At 54.7% G+C, this 18,427-nt stretch overlaps 1 protein-coding gene across 2 annotated transcripts in view; it reads right to left on the reverse strand.

Annotated features, from left to right (window-relative positions):
* ABR (ABR activator of RhoGEF and GTPase) overlaps positions 1–18,427 on the reverse strand; it is a 180,102-nt gene that overhangs the window by 65,659 nt on the left and 96,016 nt on the right. The window contains exons 1-3 of one of the 2 annotated variants that reach the window (XM_079905369.1): positions 16,210–17,109; positions 7,969–8,067; positions 1,166–1,351 (exon numbers count right to left, since the gene is read on the reverse strand). In XM_079905369.1, the coding sequence (XP_079761495.1) occupies positions 1,166–1,351; positions 7,969–8,067; positions 16,210–16,344 (420 nt within the window). In that variant the 5' untranslated portion in view covers positions 16,345–17,109. Of the gene's footprint in view, positions 1–1,165; positions 1,352–7,968; positions 8,068–16,209; positions 17,110–18,427 lie in introns of those variants that run through there. The other variant, XM_079905368.1, reaches the window with a different exon arrangement.

Raw genomic sequence — 18,427 nt, forward strand, 5'->3', positions numbered from 1 at the left:
CTCTCCTGCTTTTAGGTAGAGGCCAGAGGCTGCCTGGGAGGCAGGTCTGGGGCAGAAGCCACTCATGAGGCCACAGCAGTGGTCCAGGTGAGGGCGCCAGAGTGCTGGAGAGAAGCAGGTGGCTGTGAGCTTTAATGAAGTGGACTCCATGGGATGCAGGGAGGTGTTAGGGGGTGGGGGAGGGGAGGTGCCAAGGATGAGCCCCCGGGAGTCATGGATGGACGGTGGTTGGGACATGGCCGCACCCACTGAGACAGAGGCAGGGAAAAGAGCAAAGAACTTCAGAGCCAACGAGTTCAGTTTTGAGCATGCTGAGCTTGTGGCCTAGGAGCATCCAAGCAAGAGTCTTCTCCATGTGAGAAAAGCAGAGCCCTGCCCATTCAACAGGTCCCACCACTGCAGGGGAGGAAACGGAGAAGCACGGCTCCCTGCCCCCCCCCCACCCATACCCAGAGGATAGGGCCACAGACTCCTGAGCTCCATCCCGCCTGCTGGACTGGCAGAAGTTATGTGGCGGAGAGCCGGTGGGGGCCCTGTGGGTGTGACTGGGGGTCCTCAGGGGACGCGGCCAGAGACGGACGCCGAGCTAGAGGAGAGGGTCGTTCCCGACCAAGGCCGCACGCTACTTCCACCTCCTCTGTCCCTCTCCCTGCCCTGCGGGTGGGCTGGGCTCTTAGTGCTTCCTGCTCCAGGGTCCTCAGGAGAGGATCGTTGGCTGACATGGTCTCCCTCCCGACTCTTCACTTCAGAGGCAGTGCGGAAGCGAGGCGAGCGTCTGACGTCTCAGGTGAGCAGTCCCTGCCTGTCCACCTGGCACTTGGCCCTCTGCCGGCTGAGGCACAGGGCCCTGCAGCCCAGCAGGGGAGCCTTCGGTCCAGCCCTGGAGCCCCCAGGTGAGAGAAACAGTGCCCTGCCAAGGGCACCTACCCACGTGGCCTGTCCCTGGCAGCCCTAGAGGCAGTCTAGGGCTTCACTGGGGGAGGCCGGGAGTCGGGGCAGCAGGCCCAGGTTCCCCATAAGGCAGAAGCCCAGGCTTTCCTCCAGGACTCAGAAATGACTCAGGCCTTCAAGGAGGCCAGGAGGTCTGGGGCTGACCAGTCCTCTCTCAACACCGGCAACTCCACTGAGGTCCCGGGTAAGGGCCCTCCATCGACGGGAGACTCACCAGCTTCTGGAAGAGGTGGCCCATGGTGACCTGGCTGTCCCACTGCTGCACCTTGGGGCAGAGGTTGTCATAGAACTCCTTGTGGATCTCGTAAATGTCCTGGATCTTGTAGAAGATGGTCTCGATCTGTTGGATGGTGAGCACGGGCTGGGAGGTGGTGGCAGTGGCCTTCAGGGGTTTCATGGGCTGGGCAAGAAGAGGAAGAAAGAGCAGAGGTGAGAGGGAAATCAACCGGAGGGTCAGCAGGCCCAGGGCCCAGATTAGGCCCTCCTGCTGCTCGAGTTCTGCCCAGATAAGGCCACTGAGGCCAGGGGACCTGAACGTGGTTTGAATGGAGCAGCTGCTGTCACAGGCCCCAGCAAGCCACCCATTACTGTAAGAAGAGGGAGGCTGGTCCAGCAGTCCCATCAGGTCCGAGGGGTGGCGCCAGGACACACTTCTCCCACCCTGTGTCCCCTGAGGGACCTCTGGTTCTCAGCCAGTACTGGGTTTGCCTGATGGTTTAACAGGGTCCCTAGCTTTCTTCCACAATGGCCTCATGCTCTGAGTCACAAACTCCCTTGTCACGCTTCAGTGGGAAGGAGGGTTGACGGGGAACTCAACCCCTTAGCTATTTCCTTCCAAGAAACAGAACATGATTCTAGGACTTGGGGAATAGAGTTTCTAAGGGACCCAAACCAATCTCAGCTGCACTGATATCTTAAGTTCCCATCACTTAGTACAGAGAGAGCGAGCGTGGCACGCATGCCATCGTGCTACGTCCTGTACCCACGGCAGACATTGCTAAGCAAGCACAATGACCTTCCTCACTGAGCCTTGTCGTAGCCTCAGACTCTTTCTCAATGCCGAGGCTGACATGCAAGATGACATGCAATATCCCTATCTGTCATCTCTGCTTATCTACACCAAGGTGCTCCAAGGCTTGCTGCTGGAGAGGGTGAGGTGACAGACGGAAGCTCAGGACCATCCCCAACACTTGCTGGCTGAAGTTATCACCGTAAAGCCCAACATGAAGGGAAAATGAGCCTTGGATACATCTTCTTCAGTGGGATTTCTGTATTTTCTAAATCACCTCCAGTGAGTAAATATTAATTTTATAATCAGGAAAAAAAGCTATTAAAATTAATCATTGAAACAAACAATCAATGATACTGAAGGATAAAGAGCTCCTCCATGGTTGACCTTCCTTCAGCCCTAAAGCCCCCAAAGATGCCCAGACTGCACACCAAAGGCCCTGCAGGGGAGAGGGTCTGGGAACCTGCCCCATAGAGAAGGCATGGGGGTGGGGAGGTGCGGGGGAGGGGTACGCGTACTTGAGAGAGAGAAGCCTGAGTCAGACACGGTTGGTGTTCTTCATCTACTGTGAAGATAAAGGGCTGTGTGGAAAGAGGTCTTTGACTTAGTCTGGGTCCTTCTGGAGACCCAAAGGGCAGAAAGGAGAAGTTGCAGGCGCAGGTATGGGCTCACTAGAGCTGCCCCCCACTACCTCACAGGATTAGGTAGCGAGCTTCCGACAAGGCAAGCATTCTAGCAGAGAACGGGTGACTCAGTGCTGGACTGCAGGGAACACCTCCACCGAGGGAGGCCGCAGTTATCGCTGGCTCACCCTGAGAGAAGACCCCCAAGCTCGAGCCAGCCACGGCTGCCGGATGTCCAGCCAGGCTTCACTCTATCCTCCCATCTGTCTGTCCACAAGGGGAAGTCCCCTCTACTTAAAGACCCAGACAGTGCTCTGACTTCTAGCTCCCCTGTCCTCCCAGCTCTAAAAAATCCAGACGTGATGATGAAAGCAGGAAAAAGCAGAAGTCCTCCTCTGACCCTCTCAGTGCCGGAACCAATGAGGCCTAACGTCCAGCCCTTTGCTAGGAAAGCAGGCTGGGGTTCGACCTGGTGCAGGCCAGGCAGTGTGGGCCAGAGTCCCAATTCTGCCGCTTAATAGCTGTGGGCAAGTCACTTAGCATCTCTGGGCCTCAGCAGCCTTGTTTGTGAAACCAGGGTAATATTACCTTCTCAAGAACACTGATGGGAAGATCAAAAGCCATCATTTATCTAAAATATTGAGTATGTGCCTGGCACATAGAAGGCAATCAGTAAGTGTTAGCTGCTACTGTTATTACTATTTACCCCACAAATAATGGACCAAGTGCCCATGTAAGGCCAGACCAGGGGGTGTAGCGGGCAGTCAGTGATTCACTAATCACTGCCCCCGTGGAGCCTCCCATCTAGTAGGGGAGACAAACAAAACACGAGGAAACAAACACAAAATCACACATAAGCGCAATGAAGGAAATAAGAAGGGGATGTCCTGCTGAAGGACAAGAAGGAGACACTGACCTGAAATGGAAGCGTGGGGGCAAAGGGGACAGTATTTCAGGCAGAGCTCCTCAACGCCTGGTCCCAAGGTGGGAAGAGCTTGGGCAGAGAGAGGAGCTAGAAGCAAACAGTGAGCCTGTGTGCTGCGAGCAAGGGGGCTGGCGAGCAGGGCCCTAAAGGAGGGCTGGAGGGGTGAGCAGAGGCCAGATCACACAGGGGGAAGGAATGCGGCTTTTAAGCCCATGTAATGACCTGGCTTTCCCCGGAGGGATTGAAACAGGGGAGTGACGGGGTCCAATTTTCCCTTCAGGAGATTATTTTTATGACTCATGCTCCTTGCTCCGGACAACGTTACAATCTATTTGGGTAAACTGGACCAACACAAATGAAACGTTTTCGTGGACAAAGCAAGATACACTTATTACTCGACTTGGACTGTAAATACCAACCAACTGGCACAGCTCGGAGAGGGCTTCACAGAGGAGGTGATGGGAAAGGGCCTCAGAGGGAATATCAGAGTAAGTGGAGGGTTGGGGCCTGGGGAAGCATGGCAGGCAGGGACACAGAGGGAACGGGGCCAGGAGCAAGGAAGAATGTTTTCCCCACCCCAGGTGGGCAGCGACATTGAGCTCACGGCTCCCAACGTTCCGTGAAGGATACAGAGCTGGCCCTTGGGATCCATCAGAGTTTATCCTTTTTACCTCTATCTACCCAAGTCCAGAGGAGGGTCCAAGTCATCGCGGAGTCCCTGTCCCAGCCGGGGTGCAATCCCCACCCAGGGGGAATAAAGGAAATAGGAGAGAACAGTCCTGGGGAAGGAGCCGGGGGGCGGTCAGGATTTCTCAGAAGCTGCTGGGGAAGCACCCAGGCCTATGCAGGGACAAGACACAAGTGCTCTGCTTCCTCCTGAAGTCCCACTGTCTGCAAAAGGGGAAGCGCCGGTGCTCACCAGGGGCAGGTCACACAGACAGGGACTGCGCTTGGGGCATCAGGCCGTTGGTTCTCAGGACAAGGTTGGGGGGGCCTTTGGGGGAAGGGAAAGTGCTGGATGCGTGCCCCCAGCTGGCCTGAGACCCTGGGAGGTGAAGGCCTGAAAATAGGCCTCGGGCAGGGAGGGCAGCAGAAAGGCACAGGCAGCCCTGCTCTCCTGACAAAGCACACCAGCTCCCCCTCCCTCTTCCCAGAATCCTGCAGCAGAGGATGGGGTGCCAGTTCCCCATTTTATTAGAGTTAACTCTGGCTCTGGGTGTCCCATGAAGTGCTCCTCGGGAAGACGGGCCAGGCGGGTTCGAACTCCTTTCATGACTTCACACTGTCATTTGTCTCTTCTGTCCCCCAGCAAGTTGCCTTTTGACTTTCGAAACCAGGGAAAGAAATCGGCCCACTTCCTCCACCTCCTATCCCAAGAGGCCTGGAGGCTGCCACATGTACTTTTGTTAACTATCACCACAGGCTGGGGGCGGGGGTGGAGGGGTCGGGGGGAGCGTCCTGAACCTATCTTACAGATAAGGAGCAAAGCAAACTCCAGAAGGAGAGTCGAAGAGAGGAGGGCCAGGTGGGACCCAGGGCTGGAAGGTACTAAGGCAAAGGCAGGCCAGAGGGAGCACCCAGCTCACCTGCAGCCTGCAGGGACTTGCAGAATTACATGCATTTGGTCTGCCCCCTTCTTCCACTCCCCACCTCAGCCCCAGCTCCCAGACCCTCTTCCCTTGTCATCTGAGCCCATCAGGAACCTGGAGGGCTCTGGAAGGTTACCAAACCTTGCCCAGCCAGCAACCCAGGCGGCGGGAACAGAGCCTCCTGTGTGGCCTCCCCGTCTGCGTCTGTGTGTCCACAGTCCAGGCTACACACGACCAGCTGTTTGCGTATCAGGAAGTGTGAAACTGAGAACAAACACTCAGGAGAAGAGCTGCGGGAATGGGGGTAGGGTGGCAAGGAGAGCTGGGCGTGGGAGGCGGAGGGAGCTGGGGAAGACAGGTTTTCTTCTCTGAACGCCTTTGTCAGATCACCCCAAAGAGCAAAGGGCTTAGCTCCTGGGTAGCTGGGAAGGGCCCCCAGCTCCAGGAGAGAGAGGAGGGCTTGATTCCTCATCTCTGAGGCTTATCATCTGAGACTGTGGCCGTGGAGGGTCCTGCCCCCTCTTCCGGAGGGGGCTCCAGGTGCAGACCAGGCCTCCTGGCCCGTCCCTCCCTAGCTCTTGCCTCTGCTCCAGAAAGAACCAAGCCAGGATGAACAAGCTGGGGGGAAGAGGAGGGACCTGCCCTGGGTCACACCCCAGGACTGGCAGCCTCAGCCTCCCAGTTTTTACCTTGAGAGCGTGAGCTGTTAGAAAGGCAGGCAGGTAGGGCGTGTTTTGGCCCCTAAATCTGTTATCTTTACCCAGACAAATGGGACTCAAATTAGGCCCAGTGACAGATTAGAACGAGCTGTAATCTAAGAGGGGCATGCTTCTGATGGGAACATGTACCTCCCCTTCCTTCAGGGAACTGCTGGGTTGATAGAAACAAACAAGCTCTAACCTGCGCTCTTTCCCAGAACAGGAGGAAAAATTAGAACCCACTCACACTCAGGCTCTAAGAGCTTCCCCTGCAAACTCACTTACCCGTCACAACGGCCCCATGAAGAGAGTACTAATATTAGCATACCCAGTTTGCTGGTGGACAAAATGAGGCACAAAGGTTCATTAATCTGCTGAAGGTCTGTAGCTAGTAAGCAGTTGAGCAGGGATTCAAAGCCAGGCAGTCTGGTTCCTCTGAACTTCTTTCAAATATGCATCCTTTAAGTAATGACAACTACGCCCCTGTGTCTGGGCACAGCAATTCATAGTTTGTAAGGTGTATTTCGTCTGTCTGTCCTCCTTCCTTCGGATAATATTTCGGTGTCTAAGTACCTGGCACTGTACTAGGTCCCCAAAAGGATCACCTGATTTTCTCAACCCCATGAAGGAGAGAGAGAAGGTAATGGCCTTGTTTTCATCTTCAGATGAGGAAACTGAGGCTCAAGAAGGTTACCCATGGCTTGCCCAAAGCCGGTTTTTTTTTCTTTTTAAATTACTTACTTACGTATTTATTTATTTACTTATTTATTTATTTATTGGCTGCGCCGCGCAGCATGTGGGATCATAGTTTCCCAACCAGGGATTGAACCCTTGTTCCTTGCATTGGAAGTGCGAAGTCTTGGCCGCTGGACCGCCTGCAAAGTCCCGCCAGTGGTTTTTAAAACCGACAACGCATGTAAGAAAGCATGTGGCCCAGTACGTACATACACATATCCACACAAGCCAAAAGTTGCATGAAATAGTACTTATTCTTACTACATGGGATGCAGGCCAACATTTTCTTTCTCGTTTGTTTTAAAATGCTGGTTCACCCCACTACACTGATTACATTACCCACTAATGGTTAAGATGCACAGTTTGAAAGACGGGGGCAATAAGTCTACGATTAATGGCAGCGTCAAGTCTTGCCCTAGCTCTGGCCCCAGACCCGAGTCCTTATGGACCTGCCAAACTGTTCCTCCCTTGAAAGAATGACTGTGCAGACCAACAAACTCCCAGTGAGATCGACCACCGACTCATCCCAGCATGTTACAAAGCAGCTACTCATCTCAATAGTTACTCCTGGGGTAATAAATGCCAAGTCCCCTGGGACACCGGGTGACAGTACCTCACATCGCAGCAAGTACATAAACGCGTATCTTACAATTCTTGTAAGAATGACTACCTACTGATTTACATCTACCTTTCTGATCCCTCCTTTTTCTGATACCAGCTGATGTCTCAGACTGCGCAACACCCAAGGAAGAGGACTTCACATGCCACAATCACTCTGCACAGTAAGTATCCAGACGCATCTAATATGCACTTTCTTCAGAGGCAAAAACATCTTATATCTGTGTGGTTACTTTTACCTTTTGAAAACATTGTATTATTCCCCTCTCAGTCCGATTCTCACAACAACACCTCCGTCTTGGAGACGAAACTAAGGCACATTCACAGAGGGCGGCAGCCTGTCTAATGCCTCAGAGCTTCTCAGAACCACACAGACAGCCCTTCAACACATTTCCGGCCAGAGGGCCTCAGGATGGGGCGAACGGTTAACTACTCCAGGGAGAAGGAAGGAACGGGACTAGGGATGACAAAGAGGTCTCCACGTGACTGACTTGTTGAGATTTGCCCAGAGTACCAGCCGGAGTCGGAGGCTAAGACCCCACCTGGACAGAGAACTGTGATCCATTAGTAATGCCTGCACTGTAGTCAGGGATGATGGAGTGTCTGCCACCCCCAACCAGGTGGTGCTTCTTCTTCTACCTTTCCCAGGGCAGGTAATGGAGAACCGGGGCTGAGAGGCCTTTTCAGTGACCTTGGCTGCCAAGCCATAGGCAGAGTAGTACCACAGACCCCGCCCCTGGGAAGGACTGGTCCAGGTCCCCCTCCCTCTCCAACTCCAAAAGCAGCTTTAGAGCACAAAGGCCCCAGAGTATATACTCACCAGCAACAGAGCTTCCAGCTGGTTAATATAGATCTCCTCGCTGGCCAGGAACCCTGAGAGAACCAGCTTCCTCATCTCCAGGCCTTTCCCTGCTTCCACCTGTAAAAGCAGGTCAAAAGCCAACAGCTCATGAGCAAGGAGACCAAAACCCTGAGCTGCCTGTTTTCTTGCCTGTTTTCTCTTCTTTCACACTTTTGCAGGGGATAAAAGCCAAATACTTATTATAGAAAATTTGTAAAATACAGAAATATAAAAGGAAAAACAATCACCCTTACTCCTACTGCTAATGTCTTGCTTTAATTCTCTCCCATCCTTTTTTTCCCCCACATTTCCTTATTTGTATCCATCCACCTATTCAACCTTATAATAGTGAGCAAGATAAAAAAGAACCTGACCCCATGTGTGGGAGCAGTTTAATGGGGGTGGGGGTGGTGGGATACAGACAGTTAAGAAGGGAAATCAGAGTCATGACTGAGGCAGGGCATGGTCACGTGGAGGGCACAGCAGGGGCCAGAGGAGGTGCTCCGGGGAAGTGATGTGTAAACAGAGAGGAGTAGGGATAGAGAGGATGGGATGGAAGCGGGCATGGGAACCCCGGCCGAGCGGCCTTCCAGCTACACCTCTGACTATATCTTCCTGTCCCTGGGGGTTCAATCCCACAATGGAAGGTGCTGGCTGTGGGCCATCAACTTTACCCCTTGTACCCCCCGAGCCCCGCCAGCATTTCCTGACTGTGTAAGGCACAGACGCCAACAGGCCTCCTCCTTCCTCCAGAATTCCTTCTCCTCTACGGTGGAGATCATACCCCATTTAGCCTTGAGTGGCCACCAACTAGCACAGTGCCCCGCACACAGAAAGTGCTTGAAAACTTTCCCTGAGTGAAAAGACGTAAAATTCTTCTTGTCACCTAAGATCCCCAAGTCATTCCTGGCCCCCTCTTCCTCCTCTCTCCCCCTCCTCTGCCACACTGAGTCCCCAAGCTCTTCAAAGTGTCCTTGCTCATCTCTTGCAAGGATTCTTCCCTCTGCGCCACCCTCTCCTCTGCTGTGGTAGAGACCCACAGCATCCCACTCCCCACTGGATTCCAAGTGCCGCTCTCTCCTGCCTCCGCTCCACTCACCAGAGCCAGATGAACCTTCCCAGAACGCCACCCTACACCTGAGGCTTGTCAAAGACTCAATGCTGCAAAATGTGATTACTGGGGGACTCAAGTAGGTTCTTCACTCATTTATTTATTCATTCAACAAATGCCCACCAGACCCTGTAGATACAACGGGAAACAAGCATTCAATAGCCCCTGTGCTCATGTGGCTTATAATCTAGTGGGAAAGAAAGACGTTAAAAAACAAAAGCGGAAGCCACATAGCACAGGGAGATCAGCTTGGTGCTTTGTGACCACCTAGAGGGGTGGGATAGGGAGGGTGGGAGGGAGACGTGAGAGGGAGGAGATATGGGGATTTACGTATATGTATAGCTGATTCACTTTGTTATACAGCAGAAACTAACACACCATTGTAAAGCAATTATACTCCAATAAAGATGTTGAAAAACAAACAAAAAAACACAAAAGCCGAGTGAATATAAATATATGACTACAAAGTGTGATGCGGGTTCAGCATATCCTCTCCTTAAACACCTGCAACGGCTCCTAGTGCCTCTCCCTACTTGTCCAATCTCCCCAACAGCCATCAGATCTCTGCCTTTCCAACATGCCAGGAATGTTCCAGCCTCTGAACTCTGGTTCTCGCCATCCCTGCTGCCTAAAATGCCTTCTCCCACATGGGGTCTTCTCTCCTGAAGACACAGCTGAAGCCTCTGGCCTGCAGGGTCAGCCCTCGTGTCAGAATCTGTGGCACCGCCGCAGCACCTGACGCGCGCCCTGTCTTGTTACCTGCCCGGTGATTCTGTAGGGTCTTTGAAGCACTTGCGTCACACTCCTCTGGACACCCCTAAAGCCCAGCACCACGTGATGCCCCGAACATGTGGGCACCTGCGCCTTGTAAGTCCTTTCCACTCTCTCATTTAGCTTCATTCCTCTCTCAAATACCTCCCTGAGGGAGGTACTATATTTTTCCATTATAAGAATGGGAACAAGCAAATAAGATTTCAAAGAGGGAGGAGACTAGCCCAGAACCACACAGCCAGAAAGTGGCAGAGCTGGGATTCCCCTGAAGGTCTTCGAACACCAAATTCTCGTCTCATCCACTGCTCTGATGATTTCCTCACTCTCCTGTTCCTTTCTCAAGCTTTGGATGCTTAACTGGAATCTCAAACAGATCCCTCTCTGGGCATCAAATGCACACCCTTAGCATAAGCTGGGAGAGTGTCTGAAGCTACCAGAAATCTCCTACGTCCGAAGGAGAGCTGCTTTCCCCCTGCTGCATGGCCACCCCAGCATGTTCTCACAGGCTTTCCTGCCCTTTCCCCAGGTGAAGGACTTAACCCTTGACCTTCCATCAGCAAACTAGTTAGCAATTTGTGCTGGAGGCTGCCTCTCCCAGTCTCTGAAATGTAATCTGATCCTGTGATAGAAGAACGAGGTCCTGCCAAAGATGTCCACCTCCTAATCCACAAAACCTGTGACTATGTCACCTTATGCGGCAAAAGGGACTTTGCAAATTGATTAAGTTAAGGATTTTTAGGTGGGGAGATTATCCTGGGAATGAATGATCAGGTGGACCCTATGTAATCACAAAGGTCCTGTGAGAGGCAGGCAAGAGAAAAGGCTATGAGCCCGCAGAAGGAGAGGGAGAGGCGGAAGGGGACGGGGAGAGATTGAGTGCAAGACTGAAAGATGCTACACTGCTGGCTTTGAAGACAAAGGATGCGGCCAGGAGCCAAGGAATGCAGGGGGCCTCTAGAAGCTGGAAAAGGCAAGGAAACAGGGTCTCTCCCCTAGAGCTTCCAGAAGGAATGCAGCCCTGTTGACCCTTGAGACTTGTAAGAGAATAAATCTGTGTTGTTTTAAGCCACTAAATGTGTGGTAATTTGTTTCCGGCAGCATTAGGAGACCAGTGTGGATGCCAAGCTTTAGGGAGAGACAATGGTTATTTATTGATGGTTTCACAAGTACCAGGCACTGTTCTAAGCACTTTCCGTGGATTAACTCACTGGAATCCCACAGTCTAGAAGGTGTTATCATTATCCCTCTGAGGCACAGAGAGTGGAAAATGCCAGCTGCCCAGAGCTGTGGGCATCGCAGGCAGGCAGCACCCCCTCCAAGGAACGAGACCGGAGCTTGGAGCAGGGCTCGCAGCCCTGGAGGTGGGAGTGGAGGTCGAGGTCAGACCTGCTGCTTCCCCAGCCTGACAAATGGGAACTCGCCCTCCACGTTGGGGGCCCGCGCTCCCCTCCTGTGCCCCATTCCCTTCCCGTTCCCTGCCAGCTGGGGATTTGCCTGAGGGCCTGGCAAACACCCTCTCAAGGAAGTCACTTAAGCACAACGTGAGCTTAAATGTAGAGCTGGCTGGACCAGGACCAGGGTGAAGACGCGGTGACTCACAGCCCCACCAAGCCTTCACCCGCCCTGGCATGAGCACAGACCCTTGTGTCAGGCCCCGTGACGGCCCACTGCAGCAGGACCCGCTCCTCGTGAGACTCCAACCTCAGAGTCCAATCTTGAAAGAACCCCCCAGAAGGCAGTAAGTAGTCACCCCCAAGAGTCCCCACTCCGGGCCACATTCGCCCTGACATTTTGGCTGGCGTGGGGGTGGAGTTGATGGGAAAGGATGTGAAATTAAATTCTGTGCATTTTACCAACAGGTGGCCTGCTGTCAGTCACCACCCAAAACCTCGTCCATCTTCACTTTCCTCAGACCCCACCTGTCCCTGGCTTGGAATATCTGGAAATTCACAATTGTTTCTTCAATCCTCCTGGAGCTATTATCATCCCATAAAACACCAGGGCTCGACATCCATTCACTCATTCCCCACCATGTGCCCGGCACTGGGAAGACAAGTGAAGGAGACAGTCTCTGCCCCCAAAGAGCCCTGCAGAGGTGCCCACACACCCAGAATCTCCCGGGAGGGGTTTTCTGGAGTTCAGGGCCCCCAGAGCCCGTGCCACGCTGCTTGCCAGTCCCGCAGCACAAGGAAGCTGCCATCTGAGTGACACTGTCCTCACTTCCTCCCCAAGTGGAGCTTACGAAATGCAGCAGCCACGGGGGGCTCGTTCATGCCCAGTATTTTACATAATCTGCTGGGCTGAAAGTGTCAGCCTGAGGCCCCAAATCCAAGAGGTCAAGTCACTCTGGTAGGGACAGTATCTGCAAGTAAGGCTTAGCTGGCTCTGGCCCGGCCTGGTCTTCTACAGTCGGGGCTAAATAAAGTCTCCAAAGGTTTGGTTCCAGGCCAAGTCAAGACTCTCTCCAGGAGCCTTGACCCCCTCCAGGACAACAACGTGGGCTGAACAAGCAGGGCCACTTGCAATTCAGAGCCTTAGGCCAAGCAGCTCCACAGACAGTAGAATTCAGTCCATGGGCCACACCAGTTTGCGAGGAGCACCCCGTGGATGGGGGGGTCTGGTCAGAGCAGATGCCACTGGGTCTAGGCGCTACGTCCATGCCAAGTATCAGCCTCAGCTTCAGGACAGCGGGCCCCTCCCTGAGTTGAGTCGATGCAGGGACTCAACTCCAGCCATTCTCTCCTCTCCCCAGCCCTAGGCACCAGGGAGGTCTCTTTCAGCTAATTCCTCAGCAGAATAGAGAGTGGGGGGGGGGGTAGTGGGGTGGGCACTGCTGGGGGACCCTCCTAAAGGGCAGATCTCCATATTCTGGGCTCCCTGCTGTCTGAAGCTGCAGGCAGGTCCCATGGGGTCCAGCAGTGTTTTCAGAGTTCAGCTATTCACATCCCACACCTTTGCAGTTCTGTCATACGTACCACCGGCACTATTATTTACTTAATACTGTTCTTCACAACAACTGGCTTCTTAAAAGCACAGCCTTATCCCAAGCATTATATTTGAAATCACAGGAAAGACGTGCAAGTCACTTTTCTATTTTTATTTTTGGTTGCATCACGCGGCATGTGGGATCTTAGCTCCCTGACCAGGGATGGAACCCGTGCCCCCTGCAGCGGAAGCGCGGAGTCTTAACCACTGGACCACCAGTGAAGTCCCTATTTTTTTCTAAGATACATTAAAATTTACGCCTAACTATTAAAGTGCAAAATATATATCCAGGTGCCACCTAAAATCATCCCTCAAATCATCTCATATGTGGCCCACACTTCGGGAAAAAAACCTAAGTGGGGGACACAGGCATGGCCATCACTGCACATGGAGGGAGCGGAGACCTGGCCAAGTGAAAAAGAAACACAGGTTGTTCAGATAATCCATTAAAAATCGGCACAGAATTAACCTGAAGGGTTAATCTGCATTACAAAAGGATTTCAAAATTCCTGACAAATGAGTTCTTTATATAGCAAGGCCCCTATCAGCCCTAGGTACCTTTAAATAGAATCCGATGAAAGATGTGGGGGACGTACACAACGTTTTACAGAGGGGAGGTGATGCTGCTATCAGTATTCACGTTATTATCAGTTTATAGACCATTAACTCCTCAAAGGGGAGTGTGGGCTGAAACACACAGCAAGCTCCAGCTCCAGCTCTGGAGAAAAGCGCTGCCATCTTCGCATCTGTCCCCCAGGAAGACGAAGCATCTCGGAAATCACACTGAAAACAGGATTGATTTATAGGACTGGCCTTTGGACATGTGCTCAGGAACACGACTGCTGTGTAAGGTAAGTACTCCTGAAGTAATAGCAAAGAGAGAACTGCCTTGGATTTCTACCAGCCACCAAGAAGAGTCTACCATGCAGGAGTATGCCCAGTCCACAGCCCAGGACAGGAGCACACCCTCCAGAAATGAGCCCTGACCTCTCACATGTACATGTGCACATGCCCACGCACACGTGCACACACACGCGCCCAGTCCAGCCCTGACTCAACGAGAAGTGGTCCCTCCTCCTCTGAATTTAGTACCCTTTTATCAGAACCCTTCTCATGGCCCTGCCTACTTTCTCATTATGTTCCTATTATCTGGGAACTTGCCCCCTTACCCTGAACTGTGAACTCTCTGAGAAAGGACCAAGCCTTGTTCACCTGTCTCCTCCCCCAGGCAGCCTGCTTTGAATAGAACACAACCTGACAGTGTTTGTTGAATGAATCAATGAGCTTTCTGTTCGTCTTCTCCCTCTATAGATGGCCAAGCCTGGTAGAGGAGAAGGGCATCCTAGACGTGTTCAGGCTGGGACAGGGGGCTTGGAATCCCCCAACACTCAGGAAAGGGGCCCTCCCCCCAGTGCTGGAGACAGGTCCGGGAACACTGAGGCGGCGAGGCAGAGAGGAAGACTCCATCTTGGCGCTCACAGGGCTCTGGGAGGAACAGCATTTTTAGGTATGATGTACACCCAAGCCCCTTTGGTATCCGTGTGCTTCCTCCTTAGAAAACCTCTGAGATGGAATAAGGCCAGGGACATGGTACGCCCTGTGTGGGCCCCATGGAGCCTCACTCATTCCACCAATCCACTGGACACCAGCCACACACCAAGCACCGTGCAGCGTTCACAATGAAAACAAGAGGGCCCTGCCCTGGAGGAGAGAGGCACACGTCTAGAGTTCCAAACAGAATGAAACAGGGGCTAGCCCGGTATAAGCCAGACTAGAGGTCCAGAGTAAGGGAGGACCCATAAGGCAGCATATGAGTGGAACCCCATCTGTGCTGGGGAGGGTGTCTCGGAGAAGGGCCGTGAGGAACCCACAGAGATCCCACCCTACACACTACTACTACTAAGCTCCCAGCAGGTGCTCTTGCCTCATAAACAGACTTTTCCCCATCCTGTTCCTGGGATGGCTGGGCAGACCCTAAGGGCAAGGCCCTGGGGGCCCAGAGAGAGGTGTGACTTACCCCAGTGTGCAGAGCTAGCACCAGATGAGAAAACCAGGGCTGGGGCGCCAGCCACTGCCAGCCTCCCGTTACGGCTCCTCTCTGCCCCACACCCAGGCCTACAGCGACTGCTCCGCCCCTTCCACACATCAGCCATCTACCCGTGGGTCTGCAGTCTATTTTTACCTCCATTAGCTCCTCCTCTGATCCACACTGTAGCACGGGTGGAGCAGGGCAGTGATCCCCATCTTACAGGAGGGACAAAGAGGCCCAGAGAGGCTCAGCGACAGCCTCCTGCCCAGAGCAATGCTCCGTGCACCATGCCCTCTGGGGTGCAGTGCTGCCAGGGCAGACAGGCTCGGGCCCCACAAGATGGGCGCTCTCTGTTAGGCAGCCTGGCTTGCAGTCTGTGAACTCCCTGCCATACGTTCTCACTGGCCCTCCCTTCAAGCCACAGAACAGAGAGGAGGTGAGCAAAACACTGAGGTTAGAGGTGAAAGAAAGGAAGGACGGTGTGGTGCGCATGCCTTAGGCAGCACTGGTGCACTTTCAAGTGGAATCCCGGCCCCTGGGGCGGGGTGGGGGGGCGTGAAGAGAAGGGGATTGAGGCAACCACTCCCCTCCTGCTCTACCTTCGAGGCAACTTCTCTGATTAAACAGAGGCATTGCTGCCGAGACAGCCCCAAAGTCGGTGGGCTGGGGTCCAGCAGATGCTTCCTGCCTATGCCCACCTTGGGTAAAGTGCCTAGCCACCTGGCTCCTGCCTCCAAGCCAGCTGTTACCGCCCCTCTTCGGCTGATCCAATTCTTTCCCTTCAAGGAAGTTCAGGGACCTCTGGCTCTCGATCTCTCCAAATGCTCTCATGCCCTAGCCCAGATTCACCAGATTCCACTTGCTTGGAAGAGAGTGGCTCCCTTGGCCTGAACTTCACAAGTGCACTTATCCCATTGCTGCCATGGAAACAAGGAATTACGGCCTCCTAGTTTCACGTCGACCAGCTCCTCTGGGGCAGCAGGCTGACACCACTGGCGTGCCTACCAGGGGACTCATGTCACTGCCAGAGAAAGCCCTCTGCACAACTGGCCTGGGGAAAGCCAGCAGCCACTCCCCCTGAGGACAACTGGTCCAGGGGGAGGCGGCGGGCACTGCGCCTCTCCCCCAGGAACAGCTGTGCCCAGAGCACAGCCCCTTGCATCCCTTGGCAGGCAGGCGCCAGCCCCTCTCAGGCTGAGGTGCTTCCACTCGGCCACAAGGTTTGTGCACAAATCAGCCATTTCTGCCGCACAGACTTCGGCAGTCAGAGCTGCGAGCCCTGCCCCCTCCCCCGACAAGCATCCAGGGCGTGTCACATTCCCACCTTCACAGCCACCAAGAATGGGGACCCTGAGCCGGGGCTGGTCGGGGTTCCCAGCTCGCACTCCTCCAGGAGAAACACATCTTCATCCTCCAGGACCTTGTCCAAAAAGCCTATCGCCTCCTCTTCCTCTTCCATGGCAGCGGGAGCCGCGGAGGGCAAACAGGAAGCAGGGTCCCAGCGGCAGCGGCAGCGGCAGCGGCAGCCGTGGCCGCCGGCGCCCAGGAGCGAGGCCGGCAGGCGGGGACGGGAAGAGCGTGCAGGGCAGGCCTAAACCAGCACGCGGGCCTCCCCGGAGTCCGTCCTGGCGCCCGGCCACCGGCTGCCGATGAAAGGCTCCATTATGAGCCTTCTCCCGCCCGCCGGCTCCGGGTCCTCCCGGAGAAAGGGGAAGCGGGGCGTCCGTGCGGCCCCGGCCGCCTCTCGCGGGGAGCTCCGCCGCCGCTGCCGCCGCCGCGATTCCAGGGCTGTCACCGGAGCCCGCGCGCCCCTGCCGGCCGCCGCGGCCCTTCCTGCCGTGCGCGCCGGCTCTCCAGGCAGGCGGGGCCCCGCTCCCTGCCGCCGCTCCCAGCCCGGCCGGGCGCCCCGCCGCCGCCGCCGCCGCCGCCGCCGCCGGCCCCACAGATCCCGCCCTCCTGGACGCGGAGGTTCGCGTTCGCTCTCAAGACACAGGAAATGCACGACTCGACGGGTGAGGTGGAGCCGTTCCCTCTCTGCGGTCGCCGGGCCAGCCGGCTGGCGGAGGCTTGGGGAGCGCGGAGGAGGGGCGACGAGGCCGCAGCCGGGCCGGGCGCAGGGGGAGGTCCGCTTCCCAGAGACAGGCTTTATTTACAGCCCCTCACCGGCCCCGCGGGCAGGCGGGGGCGGAGCGGACGAGCAGCTGCCCGCACAGCCTCGCGGGCCCCCGGGCCAACCTCGGTGTCACCTTGGGATGCCTACAAGCCCCTTCTCATTTCCGCCTCAGGCTCTGACACCTTTGAGGAAGGGAGGCCAAGCCCTGGTGAGAAACCATAGTTTCTTTCCATCGCCACCGTGGCTGAGGGAACAAGGCTTTGTGCAAAGGAGGCCTGACCTGCCTCGCCACGAAAGCACAAGTGCCAGCCAGGGGCTGCAGCTGGGCCGCCTTGGGCAGCCGGAGGTGCCACACCTCCTACTCACAGATGCTGCCGATTAGCAACACCACACCTCCTCAGAGCTCTTTTCCCTCAAGAGGGGCCTGGGCCCAGTAGAACCAGCCCCACAGGGTAGGGTACACTTAACCCAGGACCAGGAGCACGCCAGCCCTGCCCACCCCCAGCCTGCTTCCCCTGGCTTCTTCCATGGTTACAGAAGCTAAACTCTGGTCCCCTAGCCCCATCCAGAGATGTAATCCATCTACTCTCATGGGGGTGGAGTTTAAGGGAAGCAGCTGGGAAAAGCTCTTTCACAACACCTAGGGCAAAGGTTGCCAACTCCAGCACCCAAGAGGGTGCAGGTAAGATTAGTTAGTGAAATGAGCCAGGTAGGGACCAGGTGAACTGAAGAAACTGTCACTCAGCTCCAGCTGCTGGCTGCCAGGGGCAGTGCAGGCTCAAGGTTGCCCCGTCTTGGATTGTTCAAGAGAAGCTGGAATCCGGATCGTTAGGTGATAGCTCTCAACTTAAAAATGACGGCAGATAAATTATATTTAAAAAACAAAACATGAGGCAGCCTCAATGAAACACATCCGTGCACTGAATCAGGCCCACAGACAAGGTTGCTGCCTTCTTGCAGTTGGTTGTGTTTCTTTGAGGGAAGGTTGGGAGGTGTGTGTGGGGGGGGGGGGTTGTTCCTTGAATATCACCTCTGTCCCATTTTATCACTGGACCTGGCATCTTGGAATCAAATTCAGCTTCACACACGACCAGCCCACTACTTATCTTTATAAACCTGTATAATACGTGCCACCAGCCGGACAGGTCAAGTGAAAACTCCGGATTCTGAGTAATGAGCCCTGAAGCTCCAGCCCCACTCACGCCAATCCCCTCAATCTCCCACCAGCCCCCAAACCATGTCTCTAGTCAGGGATTTCCTCAAAATCTTCCTGATGCTTCTAGCTCACAAGTGTCTCTCCCAGTACACAGTTGCCAGACCAGCCAGTGTGGTTCTTAATGATACAGTGTCTGAGTTGTCCATTAATGCCTCGTGTGTCTACCACCGGCCTCCTTATGCACACGGCACAACCCCTGTCAGGTGGCAACTG

This window comes from Stenella coeruleoalba, assembly GCF_951394435.1.
Source record: "Stenella coeruleoalba genome assembly, chromosome: 19".
Lineage (NCBI taxonomy): Eukaryota > Metazoa > Chordata > Mammalia > Artiodactyla > Delphinidae > Stenella > Stenella coeruleoalba.